This window comes from Sus scrofa, chromosome 15, assembly GCF_054392235.1.
Source record: "Sus scrofa isolate SSC_HxYL_T2T_F1_AM1 chromosome 15, Sscrofa_HxYL_maternal_Yorkshire_Landrace_v2.0, whole genome shotgun sequence".
Taxonomy (NCBI): domain Eukaryota; kingdom Metazoa; phylum Chordata; class Mammalia; order Artiodactyla; family Suidae; genus Sus; species Sus scrofa.
Window position 1 is genome coordinate 154,559,553 of NC_139397.1, and position 13,382 is coordinate 154,572,934.

The 13,382-nt window shown below is 55.4% G+C and overlaps 1 protein-coding gene across 2 annotated transcripts; it reads right to left on the minus strand.

Annotated features, from left to right (window-relative positions):
• Positions 1-408: 408 nt before the first annotated feature.
• DTYMK (deoxythymidylate kinase) lies at positions 409-8,214 on the minus strand. Of its 2 annotated transcripts, XM_021076413.2 has the most exons (6): positions 8,049-8,214; positions 6,320-6,375; positions 4,964-5,040; positions 3,239-3,329; positions 1,180-1,377; positions 409-587 (listed from the first exon to the last, which is right to left on the minus strand). In XM_021076413.2, exons 1-6 carry the CDS (start codon positions 8,176-8,178, stop codon positions 477-479), a joined length of 663 nt encoding a protein of 220 aa, XP_020932072.1. In that variant the 5' UTR covers positions 8,179-8,214; the 3' UTR covers positions 409-476. The 2 variants fall into 2 exon arrangements, with proteins under 2 accessions (XP_020932072.1, XP_020932073.1); XM_021076414.2 differs by lacking the exon at positions 4,964-5,040 and having other exon boundaries at positions 6,267-6,375.
• Between the last annotated feature and the right edge of the window lie 5,168 nt (positions 8,215-13,382).

The following is a 13,382-nucleotide window of genomic DNA, read 5'->3' on the forward strand; positions in this document are numbered from 1 at the left end:
CACCGGACCAGAAGGGACCCTGCCTGCAGTAGGGAGCCCGGCCCAGGCACCACCGCCACACAGGACACTCCCGGACACATAGGTGTTCCCAGGTCCCAGTCCGACTGTCCTGTGACAGTCACTTCAAACGTGTTGACGCAGACATGGAACCCTCTCGTTCTGATTGGAATCCGGTCTCCTGGGCTCAGGGGGCTGAGACCCTCGGTTCTGCAGACAGGGGACCTTCTGTGGCAGCGTCGACAAGGCGCTGTGCCTGAGTGGCTGAGCGTGTTCAGACGAGGCTGCACCTGGCGGAGACCCGCCCAGCCCCTGGCGGATCCACACTGAGAGTGGGGGGCCTGGCCCCACGCTGAGTCCGCCAGCCCCGGGATGTCGGTGGAACCCACTGGACGCAGAATGAAACTTCAGTGAGAAGAGCAATAATTTATTAGTATCTTCAGAGCCCAGCAGAGAGCGAGGAGCCCAGGCCTGGGCCTCTACGTCCACAGCTCCCCCAGCGGCTTCTGCGCAGCGGCCTGGATGGTGTCCTCAGACAGCGCTCGGATTTCCCCGTGGACGTCCTCAATGCTTCGGGAAGCGTCGACCGTCTGTTGGGTGGGAGAAATCAAGTCTGGTTAGCGCCCGGCACCTAGTCACCGTGCTTGGGTGCTGGGCGGGCTCTTGGGGGCACTGCGGAGGCTCCTCTGGGGTCCTTCACCTGCACCCTTCTCTGACCCACCACCCTGACTGGCAGCAGCCTTGGACCCAAGCCACCCCATGCCTCTGCCCCATCTGTGTACCAAGCGCTCAGCCCCCGTGACCCCTGCGGCGGAGGGGAGCCCCACGCCTGCCGGCCCGCATCCCCCTCTGGGCAGAAGACCCACTGGGCATTGGCCTGCGACCCCCCAAGCCCTGGTGGGGCCCAGAGCTTCTAGGCAGGGTGCCCCCCAGCAGTAAGTCCCAAACAAGCTTGGGGGTGGGGACACACGTGGGCATGTGGCCCCGGGGCATCGGCCTTCTGGAGCCTGGGGTCTGGGTGGAGACTGCATGCCCGCAGGGGCTGGAGGTGCAGGCTGAGGGTCAGCAGGGAGGCGGCCCTGACCCTAAGGGGCTGAAGGGACTGCAGGCCGAGGGATGACCGCCAGTGGGCCGGGTCGAACCCGCTGTCCCGGCCCAGGTGAGCTGACGCCCCCGGCTCACCTTCCAGGGCAGGGTCACGTCCCCCATGAGCTGCTGGAAGCGCTGCAGCGCCCGCTGCTGGAAGGCCCCGCTCTCGTAGCGCTCCAGGCCAAAGCCGCCCCGGGCAGCCGCCTCTGCCAGCTGCAGCTCCAGGAAGACCACCAGGTCCGGCTTGGGGAGGCCCGTGTCCGGCTGCTTGCACCAGTCCAGGGAAAAGTTCTGGCAACACAGACCCCGCCGTCAGTAGAGCCTCAGGGGGCCCCATTTGTGGCTTCAGCACTCACTCCAAAGGGGGAAAGTGAGCGGCCGATGGGTTGGAGGGGAGGAGCCGCCGAGACAGTGGCTCTGCAGCTCTTAGGTCTCAGCAGTTTCTGCTCCCTCCCTCCCTCCTCCTCCGCTGACCTTGTGAATACATCCAAAAGCAGACATGTCACTTAAGGCAGGACTGAGGGGCTGCGTGGATGTGCCCGGCCCTCCGCCAGGCAGAAGACATGGCCCAGGAACAGAGACCCTGGGGTCCCGGGTCCTTGGCCATGTCCTCTCAGGCACACACCGCCAGGCAGCGGCCCTCCCGCAGACCGGGTGGGACACCCACACTCCCGGAGACCCCCCCCATTCTTTCTAGACCCAAAAACGGTGCCCCCACTTCTGGAGGAAACGTCAGCTTCAGGAAGGCTGTGACCCAAGGCCACAGAGCTCTGAAGACATGGGGGGCGCTTGCAGGAGGGTCTCCAGGCCCGCGTGGCTTTCACCAACAGAGAACATGACCGGTACCTTGGAGGAGAGTCCTTTGAGGAAGGACCCAGCCAGCTTGTGTGGAATGAGAAGGCTCTAGGAACTCCTGTGGGGGCTCAGCGGTTAACCAACCCAGTTAGCATCCATGAGGATGCAGGTTCGAGCCCTGGCCTCGCTCTGTGGGTTAAGGATCTGGCGTTGCCATGAGCTGTAGTGTAGGTCGCAGATGCAGCTCGGATCCTACGTTGCTGTGGCTATGGTGTAGGTTGGTGGCTATAGCTCAGATTTGACCCCGGGCCTGGGAACCTCCACATGCCGTGGGTACAGCCCTAAAAAGCAAAAAAAAAAAAAAAAAAAAAAAGGCTATGGTTTCGTGACCACTCCTCAATTAACCAGGATCCAGGGCTGTCACTACAAAAGGAGGTAACCAGGCATCTTGCCTCTTGATAGGAGCCTTGTGGAAAAAAATTTTTTTGTAATTTTAACGGGAGGAAAAAGAGCAATGCAGGAACCTAAACGTTAAGAGATTTAAGAGACATTTCCAGAATGGATTTTAGGGAGTTCCCCTCATGGCTCAATGGTTAACAAACCCGACTAGTATCCATGAGGACGCGGGTTTGATCCCTGGCCCCGCTCAGTGGGTTAAGGACCCGCTGTGGCTGTGGTGTAGGCCATCGGTACAGCTCTGATTCGAACCCTAGCCTGGGGAACCTCAAAAGACAAAAAAACAAAAAAGAATAGATCTTAATTGGTTGGATTCTGACTCTGACTATAAAACACAAGACGAGCTGAAGAGCTTCTGAGAGCACTGGGAATCTGAACGCCGACTGAACAGTAACTGCAGAAGGGCCGCTAGCTACGGGGGCTGAAGGGCCTGACAAAGTGGGTCACAGACACTGCAGGTTCAGAGGTGGGTGGCTTGTTTTCTGCTAGACTGTCTTTGGAAGTCCCTAAATAAAGAGCCGGAACAAAGGCCATGTTCCTGGGCCACCACAGCTCCCTGGAACGCGGAGGTCAGAAGAGCACAGAAGCGCCCAGACACTCCCACGTCTTTTCTGAAAACAAGACGCTGGATGAAACCAGCCTGCAGATGCACCGCGTGTAAATGGTTGATGTGAGACATGTTATCCAAATAATGCTTGAGTCTGTGAGAACCACCTGTAGCCACAAAAAAAGCTGCTCTTCCTGCTGAGGGACTAAATCAGACTGGCCAGTGTGGGGTCCAAACCCCCCGAGGCAGTGAGGTGACAGACTGGTGCCGTGACTGCTGTGCTGGCAAGGACGGAGCCCTCGTCCTCCGAGTCCACACTGGGCACAGACCCTGCTGGGTCCGAGCGACACTCACCTCCTTGGCGCTGGTGAAGGCGACCCCAGAAAAGGCGTATCTGTCCACGACCAGGGTGATACCCTGGCTCAACTTCTCCTTAATTAATGGCCTAAAAAGAGAGAGTGCCCGTGAGTGATGATCTCGGCTGCACAGGCCCTGAACACTCATGCTTAAATCATCCTGAGGACGCGAGTCAATTTGGAAGACAACACGATGCAGGGATCGCGCGCGGCACCTGCAACCTTACTCCCATCCCCCGGCTCTGGGTCCTCTCTTTAGGAGCGGCTCCCTGGGCAAAGCCAGCCTGAAGAGACACGTCCACTCCTGGGTAAGAACACAGCTCTGGAAGTTCCCGTTGTGGCTCAGCCATTAAGGAGCCCGACTGGTATCCAGGAGGACGCAGGTTCCATCCCTGGCCCCACTCAGTGGGTTAAGGACCCAGCATTGCTGCAAGCTGCAGTGTAGGTCACAGATGCAGCTCGGATCCCACATTGCTGTGGCTGTGGTGTAGGCCGGCAGCTGCAGCTCCTAGTTTGACCCCTAGCCCAGGAACTTTCATATGCTGCAAGACCCTAAAAATAAAAAAAAAAAAATTAAAAAACCCCTAAAATCAGCAAGAATGGAAAAAGAAAACTGTAAAATTGTATGTAAGATCAAATGAACTTAACTGCATCCCAGATGAACAAATTGAAGGGAGAAGCATCCCCTTGTTCCAAGGACAGGGCTGCGCCAGCCTTGACCTGTGCACAGGCTTTACAGACCGGGGGCAACCATTCTTTTGTGGCGGGGGCACACCACAGCATGCAGAAGCTACTGGGCTAGGGATCAGACCCGCATCATAGCTGTGATCTGAGCCACTGCAGTGGCAAAGCCAGGTCCTTAACCTGCTGTGCCACCAGGGAACCCCTGGGGCAGTTCCTGGTGATTAAAACCACCTTGTTGCGGGGGGGGGGGGGGGGGGGGGGCACGGGACTGAGCAGATGAACAGGAGCCAAGAGCTTGCAGTGCGGGACTGGAGCAGCAGCGTCAGAAGCCTAGAAGCAGGACACCCCGCCAGCAGCAGGCACCCCCAGCCCCGACTGTTGGCCTCCAAACGCTGCTCCTCGAAGAGGAAAGAACGGCTGGTCCCGCTAAAGGAGAAGAGAGCTCAAGAGAAGCCGGACACCTCGTCACACCACAACCATGAAGCCCGGGATGTGGCGAGCGGAGAGGAGCCAGCCAAGGGGGCTCCCACAGGCCAGGCTTGGAACAATCTGAACAGCACTACAGCCCGTGACCCTGAGTGCACACTGATGGTGGAGGCGGGGGGGAGGCAGGAACGTGCCTCCTTACATGGAATGCCGGCTAACCAATGTGGGATTAGAAAATCCCAACAGCTGAAAAAAAAGAAAAAAAGAAAATCCCAACAGCTGACTGGGGCGGGATGCTTAACACCCGCCTACCAGGAGGTCACGGTCTCCTGGGGAAGGGGTGGTTGGTAGTTTTACAGCGTGTCCCCTCTTGACCATTTATCACGGGAACGAGTTACTCGGTGGGCGAGCCTGGCAGCCCCTCACAGAGGACTCAGGGAAGGCACCACAGCCAGCCCCTCAGCCCCGCCTCCTGCCCTCAAGAGGCCCCAAGGTCACTTCGGTGGGGCTCCTGCCAAAAGGCAAAGCCAAAGCTCCTAGTGAGGAAGCATGAGATAAATGCAGCATTTTATAAAATAAACAGCCTGGGATTCTTAGGAGGGAGCAATGTGACCTGGAGGTGGGCACCGGGCAGGTCCTGGTGCTCCTCCTGCAACTGCTCAGCTTGACGGAGACAGTTTCAAAATAGTCCTAAAACAGGGAGAGAAAAAGACGCTGAGCTAGAGAAGCAAGCATTTCCATTTGGAAGAATTCCTGAGTGCCCTTGAGGATGCGGAGACAGGAGGGGAACCCCTGTATGGGGAAACCTCAGAGGGCGAAGGCGAGGTAACTCGGTGACCAGGCACGGAGCCAGAGACGAGGAGGCACAGCACAGGCGGAAGTCACAGGGCTGAGCGGATAACCAGAGCTCCCTCTCAAGCTGGGCCAGGTTCCAGGGTGAAGTCCAGACAGCCCAGGTTAACTGAGCACCCACGCCCAGCCGGCCCCTCTCACCAGACCCTGAGCGTCACTGTGCCCAAGAGGCTGAGCCACACCAGGCTCACGCAGTGGTGCCAGACAGGACACGGGCATCTGACTGGCCACCCAAGGACTTTTCAAGTGTCAGGGCAACTAAAGCGGTGGCAGCGGCTGCGATGATGTGAAGGGAGCTGTGGCAAAACAGACAAGAGACACAGGCTTGTGTGCCTGGGACGAGGCCAGAATTTAGGCAGTGGCGTTTGCACGGTTTTTCACTTTAAATTGGGCTGATATTACTCTTCTGTAAACCCAAAAAGTCACAACATTTATGTCAATAAATTGCAGATGTATTAGAGTATCGATACAGTCATTTTCATCTAACACGTGGGATGGGAAAGGCCTTTCTACACCGGACACGAGCTAAGCTGGAGGGAGGAGCCGGGCCAGGTGCAGGCACACAGTTCAGCCCAGAGCCGGGAGGGGAAGAGGCCGAGATGGCAGGCAGCTGGGGAGCAAGTCCAGTGCCTGTGGCAGGACCCCATTTACCCATCTTAAAGGGACACACACGTGTGTGAATGTTAACAAAAGCATCTGAGCGCTCACGCCACAGGCACTGCCTAAAGCTGCGCTGGGAAGAGGGGACGTAACAGAAAGGGGATGGGAGAGGTCGCACACGGTCAGCTCCCCTTAGCGAAGGTTCACGACCGACATGCATAAACGGGGACGAGCTGCCTTTTCAATCAGCTTTTCTGTGTTATCTAAAACCACCTGAAAATAAAGTCTATGAATTACAAGGGGGGAGAGCACTGACGAGTGCTTGCTGGGATCTGGGAGTCAAAGAACCTTGTGAAGGTACCGCCTCCAGCGTCACTCTCAACACCATTCAGAAACAAGACCTGCGTCCACTGACTCCTAAGGAGGCACCACAGGGGGAGGGCAGCCAAGGGCAAGGTGTTTACACGTGTTCCCAGCGGTTTGCGGAGAAAAGCAGGTGCACGGAGTGATCCTCCACCTCGCTTTTCTTTTCCAAGTAGGAAGCCAGGAGCTTGCCAATTTCAGTTGACCTCTCTAAAATAAAAAACACAAAAAAGTGAGGTTAGGCTTTCCATCTGCTTGAATAGTTTGTGCCAAACTTCCAGCCCTGAATCAAGAGGGAACTGAGTTCCTAGTTTCTTGTTGTTGTTTTTTTTTTTGTTTTTTGTTTTTTTTTTTTTTTTGCGTTTTAGGGCCAAAGGTGTGGCATATGGGTTCCCAGGCTAGGGGTCAAATTGGAGCTGTAGCCGCTGGCCTACACCACAGCCACAGCAATGTGGGATCTGAGCTACGTCTGCGACCTACACCACAGCTCACAGCAACACCAGATTCTTAACCCACTGAGCGAGGCCAGGGATGGAACCTGCATCCTCATGGATACTAGTCAGGTTCATTTCCGCTGAGCCACAACGGAAACTCTGAACTTAGTTTCATTTTACAGCTTTAGATTCAGACTCAGACCTCAAGAAAGGGCAGCAGTGGGCAGATACGCTGGGCTGAAAGATGCTTTAGGAAGAAGGAACTCAGGCAGAAAGGAGCAACTGCAAAGGAAATGCCAATTCAAGGGGTGCTGATTCCAGGACCTGGCTGGATACCAAAACGCCAGAATGGTCAAATCCCATAGTTGGCCTCCATATCCGAGGGCCTGTATTTTTCATTTCAACCAACACAGGACTGTGTGGCACTGTATGTACTAATTGAAAAAAATCTGTAAGTGGACCAGCACAGTTCAAACCTCTGTTGTTCAAGAGTAAACTGGGTAAGATTTGCAGACTGGCTGGCCTAAAGATTAAAATGATAAGTATCTATAGTTCTCCTGTGGTGCAGTGGCTTAGAGATCTGGTGTTGTCACTGTAGCAGCTTGGGTGGCTGCTGTGGTGCAGGTTCCATCCTTGGTCTTAGTCTTTCCACAGGCCATGAAAACCAAAAAAAAAAAAATCAGTAAATAGAAAAAAATGATAAATACTCAAAAAGCATTTTCAGAGTTCCCATTGTGGCTCAGAGTGTTAAGAACATGACAGTGTTGGTGAGGGTGCAGGTTTGATCCCTAGCCTTGCTCAGTGGGTAAAGGATCTGGTGTTGCTGCAAACTGCAAACTGCAGCATAGGCTACAGACGTGCAGCTCAGATCCGGTGTCCATGTGGCTGTGGCCCAGGTCGCAGATGCGGCTCAGATGCCGTGTGGCTGTGGTGTAAGCCATGGCTACAGCTCCAATTTGACCCCTAGCCAGGCAACTTCCATATGCCACAGGTGCAACCCTAAAACATATATATATATACACATACATATGGGCAAACAAAGCTAGTCAAACAAAACAGAGACTTGGATTACAGACAGCACCAGGAGACTTCTAGGGGTGATGGATACAGTCATTATCTTGACTGTAAAGATGGTTTCCTGGGTGTACACGTGTATCAAGACCCACTAAACACGTGGCTTACACACGCCCACCGTGGAGCATCAGAGCTACGCAAAAATAGAAGCACAGATGCATCCCGCTGAATGACAGGAACCAGGGCCGGCTCACAGGGCGCACATGGACGGCAGCCCCGCGCTCGGAGCTCCCCACCAGCAGACGGACAGCGAGCGCGTGTGCAGCAGCACTAGACTTCGCTCCTCCGTCCTCGGGTGCCCGCGAAGCCCGCGGGCCCCGCCCCCACCCAGGGTCCTCCCTTGGCCCCCGGCCTCCCGGAGCCCGGCGCGCCCACCCGGGAAGCGCAGGAGCTCGGCGCGGTGGCCCGCGGCGCACAGCGCGTCCACCAGCTTGCGGCTCTGCGTGCTCTTCCCCGCGCGGTCCACACCCTCCAGTACGATGAGAGCCCCGCGCCGGCCCGCCATCTCCGCGCCTTCCCGCCGCTGCCGCCGCCTCGCGTCGCCGCGTCGCCGCACCGCCCGGACCTCCCATTGGCCGACGTCCGCGGTGCGCGCCGGGATTGGCTCAGGTGGGACGGCGCCCAGGACGTGCGTTGAGATTGGCTGAGATTTTCTGGCGTCCCCGGCGCGCATTGGGATTGGCTCAGGTAGGACGGCGTCCGGGACGCGCTCTAGGATTGGCTAAAATGTTCTGGCGTCTGAAGCGCGCGCTAGGATTGGCTGCGATCTTCTGGCGTGCGGGGCGCGCGCTGGGATTGGCTGGGACAAGTCCGGCAGAGGCGGGGCGCCGTGTCGGGGTCGTGGGCCCTGGGTGGCGGGAACCCGGCGTGTGCGTTTGACCACGCTACGCTCGGAGCCTGCCTGTCGCCCTCAGGAATTGGCACCTGGGGGGCGGAAAGTTTGAGGGCGCGTGGTCCCGCGCCCAGAAGGCGCTCGGGATGTCTTGCCCCTGTTGTCTTCAGGCCGTGTGTTTCCCTCCCGTCAGGCCGGTCCCTAGTGTCCTCGGAACCTCGCGGCCGCCCGGCGGCGCCTCCCCGAATGCCGTCCCAGTGGGGGTCTTTCCTCAAGGCGGGGCTTTGGGGCGGAAAGCAACTTGAGGCCCGTAAGAAGCTAGAACGGCCTTTCCGGAACGTGGAACGTCTGAGTTTGCCACGGAGAGGCGCTCGTGTGGAACTGGAGGCGGTAGAAACTTGGCAGCCCTGGGATTCTGGGCTCTGCCCGCCAGGGAGCCTTTGAGAACCTCCGGACCTACCCTCCCCAGTGCATCCCGTGCTGTGCCACGCCCTGTGTCGCCACGACCCACCATACCTTTGGTAGCTTTATGCTTTCCCGGTTGACCCTTTCTTGATTTAGTTTGAGGTTCTGGAAGGGCGATAGAATCTGTTACTCCCGGTTAATTGGCTTCCTTCTTTGGTGTGGAGCTTGGCGGTGTAACCAGAGCTGACTTTCAAGCACAACTTTTAAAATCGTCTGTGAGGTTCCCTGCACCCCCTCCTAACCCCAGTGAGAGAACAGCATGTGCACAATTAGGTTGCTGTTTCATCCCAGATCCTGGAATGAAGACGCACCGCCCAGCTGCAGCCCCAGTAAGAAATAAGCAGCTGTGATTCTGAGTCTCCTGAGATGCAGTGCTTTTTGTTACTGCAGTGTAACCTGGTGGAAGATCAAGGTACTGATGTTGCTTTCGTCTGATCAATATATCTTGTTCTAAAATGTCCATCTCCTTGCCTTCAAGAGGAGGAAGGGATTAAGTGCTGGAGATGGGCACTTGCCATCTGCCTGTACAAGGAGTGACTGGTGAGTCACTGCACCTGCTGACCCTCATCCGCTGGAAGAGCTCGGGGTGGAGAGCAGGAGCGAGGCTCTCAGTGCCCTAGGAGAACTGGCAGAACAGGCCTTCAGACAGGTACTTTCAGGAGAGGATTTTATGAGCCCAATCATTGCATCTCCTTGTATCTGGAAAAGCACTGAAATCCTTCATGGTGGTGACTGCTCCTCATGACAAGCAGTGACCTTCACGACGCTGGCAGTTAACTTCTGTAAAATGTGTGTGTGCTTGTACCTCCCCCTTCGCCCAAATCTCATGTGTGCTGATGTTCCGCCTACCTCTCGAGTGGTATTTCAGAACTTTCTCAAATGCTGCCTCCTGGGCTATAGTCCTCATTTTGCCCCAAATAAAACTGAACTGTCAACTTTTAAGTTGTGCATGTCTTTAAGTCGACAGAATACTGTGGAAGAGAAGCCCCGTGGGGTTGGGCAAATCATCTGTGGGATGAGCCTACCAGGAAGAAAAGGAAACAGGTGCAGTACATCAGCTTGTAACTGCACAGCCTTCCTGGTCACCCCTGGAAATGGGGGGAGCGCGGCTGACAGTCCTGGTATGCCAGAGAGGGGTAGATGTCCTTTTGGTGGCAGAAATGGCTAAATAAGTACAAGGACAGAGAAATTTGTTATTAAGATAAAACCAGCAATTTTGCTTCCACCTCTTCCAACATGGCATGTCTCTTTTCTCTCTCTCTTTTTTTTTTTTCTTTTTCTTTTTAGGGCCACACTTGTGGCATATGGAAGATCCCAGGCTAGGGGTCAAATTAGAGCTACAGCTGCCAGCCTACACCACAGCCACAGCAACACGGGAGCCGAGCCGCGTCTGCAACCTACATCACAGCTCACAGCAATGCCAGATCCTTAACCCACTGAGCAAGGCCAGGGATCAATCCTGCGTCCTCATGGATACTAGTGTTCATTAACCCCTGAGCCACGAAGGGAACTCCCACACCATGCCTCTTTTTTATTGGGATACCTTTGACTACAAGTACCCAGAATGCCAGCCTAGCTTTGGCTTAAATCATTGCATAACCTAACATCCAGAGTCAGGCAGGCCCAGAGCTACTTTTGCTGCTCCGTGACATTAAATACTGGGTCAACAATTTGGCAGTTCTCCTGTCCCTCACAGTTGCAGGGTCCATGCAGCACCCCCAGGCATCCAGTCCTGACCTCACATCCCTGATGCAAGCCTAGGAGAGCCCTTGCAGCTAACATCCTTCTCCTTCGTGCCCCGCTGCACTGACAGTTGGGTCTCAGGTCTGATTTTCAGCCCAGTTGGCCCTGGAGCAGTGTGAGTCTACACTGCCGTGGAGGCCTAATCGGCGGCACAAGGGCATCTGCTTCATGGAGGAAATTTCTGATGGGACTGTGGGCCTGAGTGTGCTCGGAGACAGAGCTGAAATAAAGTTGACTGGAAATGGGGGATTGCTGGACCTGGTTGATGGGCAGGTCGAGTTTGTTAGGTTTTCTTTGCCCTCGTGCGTTTGAGATGCTCCCTTTTTTAAAAAAGAGGCACTACAGGAGTTCCTTGGTGCCCTAGTGGTTAGGACTTAGCACTTCTATTGCTGCAACTCGGGTTCAAGCCCTGGTCTGGGATCAGAGCCCCCCTCAAGCTGCTGCACGTTGCAGCACGTTGCTTCACAAGAGGCACGACCTTTAACTGCCGCCAAGTGTGTCACTGTGTTGCATGTTCCATCTCTCGTCTACCATCCAGCAAAGCCTTGCTCCCTGTCCTCACGGGGTTGCCAGAAAACACCACAGACCGGGTGCCTTAAACAGCAGGAGTTTTTTTTTTTTTTTTTGTCTTTTTGCCATTTCTAGGGCTGCTCCCATGGCATATGGAGGTTCCCAGGCTAGGGGTCCAATCGGAGCCGTAGCCACCAGCCTACACTAGAGCCACAGCAACACGGGAGCCGAGCCGCGTCTGTGACCTACACCACAGCTCGTGGCAACGCCAGATCCCCAACCCACCGAGCAAGGCCAGGGATCAAACCCACATTCTCTTGGACACTATTTTGGATTTGTTTCCACTGAGCCACAACCTCATGGTTACTAGTCGGATTCGTTAACCACTGCGCCACAAAGAGAACTCCAAACAGCAGGAAATTTTTCCCACAGTTCTGGAAGCTGGACGTCCAAGTTCCAGGCGGCCGGGAAGGTTCATGTTCCCCCTTGGATTGCAAATGGCCACTTTCTTGCAGTGTCCTCACGTGGCCTTCCCACAGGACGGGAGAGGAGAGCTAGGTCTCAATTCTCTCGCCAAATATGGTCCCTTTGGGAGTTAGGGATTCACCCTCTGGATGTGGGGGGTATTCAGCCCGTAGCTCTCGCCTGCTTCCATGTGCCCTCTTGGATGCCATCCCTGCCCCTCCCCACAGTAGTTGAGGCCAGAGGGCGGCTAAGTCCCTGCTGGGGAGATGTGAGCAGAAGGGGTGGGTGCTCCTCTGGACAGGGGACTGAACGCTCTCCCTCCCGCCTCATCCCACCTTGCAACCCAGCCTTGACCACGAAGGCTGGGAAGAGTCCGGGTTCCTGCGTGACCCATCAGCATGACTGCCGGCCCCCTGGACTGTTAGGTAAGACATAAGATTCCGTCTTTCTGAGCCACCGGGTTTTGGTTGGGCTTCTTTTTTTTTTTTTTTTTTTTTGTCTTTTTGCTATTTCTTGGGCCACTCCCGCGGCATATGGGGGTTCCCAGGCTAGGGGCTGAATCGGAGCTGTAGCCACCGGCCTACGCCAGAACCACAGCAACAGAACCACAGCAACGCGGGATCCGAGCCGTGTCTGCAACCTACACCACAGCTCACGGCAACGCTGGATCCTTAACCCACTGAGCAAGGGCAGGGACCGAACCCGCAACCTCATGGTTCCTAGTCGGATTCGTTAACCACTGCGCCACGACAGGACCTCCTGGTTGGGCTTCTTTGTTAGTGTAGCTTAGCTTTGCCCTAAAGCACTTGTTCTGAATTGGGAGACATTTTGATCTGCACACCTTGTGGGGGGGTAGTAACAGCACCCGGTGGGTGAGGCCGGGGGTGCTGCTTGGCATCCTACCAGCACGGGAGAGCCCCCCAGAGAGGTTTTGGGCCCAAATATCCATTGTCCCAAGATTGGGAAACCCTTCTCTAAAGTATGTAGAAGTAAGTAAGGGCTCATCTCTCATTTTTGATTTTTTTTTTTTTTTTTTTTTTTGCTTTTTAGGGTGGTACACTTGGCATATGGAGGTTCCCAGGCTAGGGGTCCAATCAGAGCTGTAGCTGCTGGCCTACACCACAGCCACAACAATGTGGTAGCCAAGCCGTGTCTGTGATCTACATCACAGCTCATGGCAACAGGGGATCCTTAACCCACTGAGTGAGTCCAGGGATCGAACCCGAGTCCTCGTGTATGCTAGATTCGTTAACCGCTGGGCCATGACGGGAACTCTAGGAGTCATCTCTCATTTTTGCAGTGACCAAAAGCATCTTTGTAAGAAAATTCATCAATTCTTATGTGAACAAAAGAAGACAAACTGCTCTCTGAATGGAGTCGTTTTCATCACATGATCCATGACAAAGGCTGCTGCGATCGCAAAGGATTTTCTTTCAGATGAAAGGCGTGAAGACCAGTTTGCCCACAGTCGATAGTAAAGGACGTAAAAATGAGGGAAGAGGAGGTCCCGTCGTGGCGCAGTGGTTAACGAATCCGACTAGGGACCATGAGGTTGCAGGTTTGATCCCTGGCCTCGCTCAGTGGGTTAAGGATCCGGCCTTGCCGTGAGCTGTGGTGTAGGTCACAGACGTGGCTCGGATCCCGAGTGGCTGTGGCTGTGGTGTAGGCTGGCGGCTACAGCTCCGATTGGACCC

Coding starts and splice junctions, on each gene's coding strand:
- DTYMK (XM_021076413.2), bottom strand. CDS start 8,178: ATGGCGGGCCGGCGCGGGGCTCTCATCGTACTGGAGGGTGTGGACCGC. Junction 3,330..4,963: donor TGCCCGGTGCCCACCTCCAG/GTCACATTGCTC, acceptor CTCTCTTTTTAG/GCCATTAATTAAGGAGAAGT. Junction 588..1,179: donor ACGTGACCCTGCCCTGGAAG/GTGAGCCGGGGG, acceptor CCCACCCAACAG/ACGGTCGACGCTTCCCGAAG.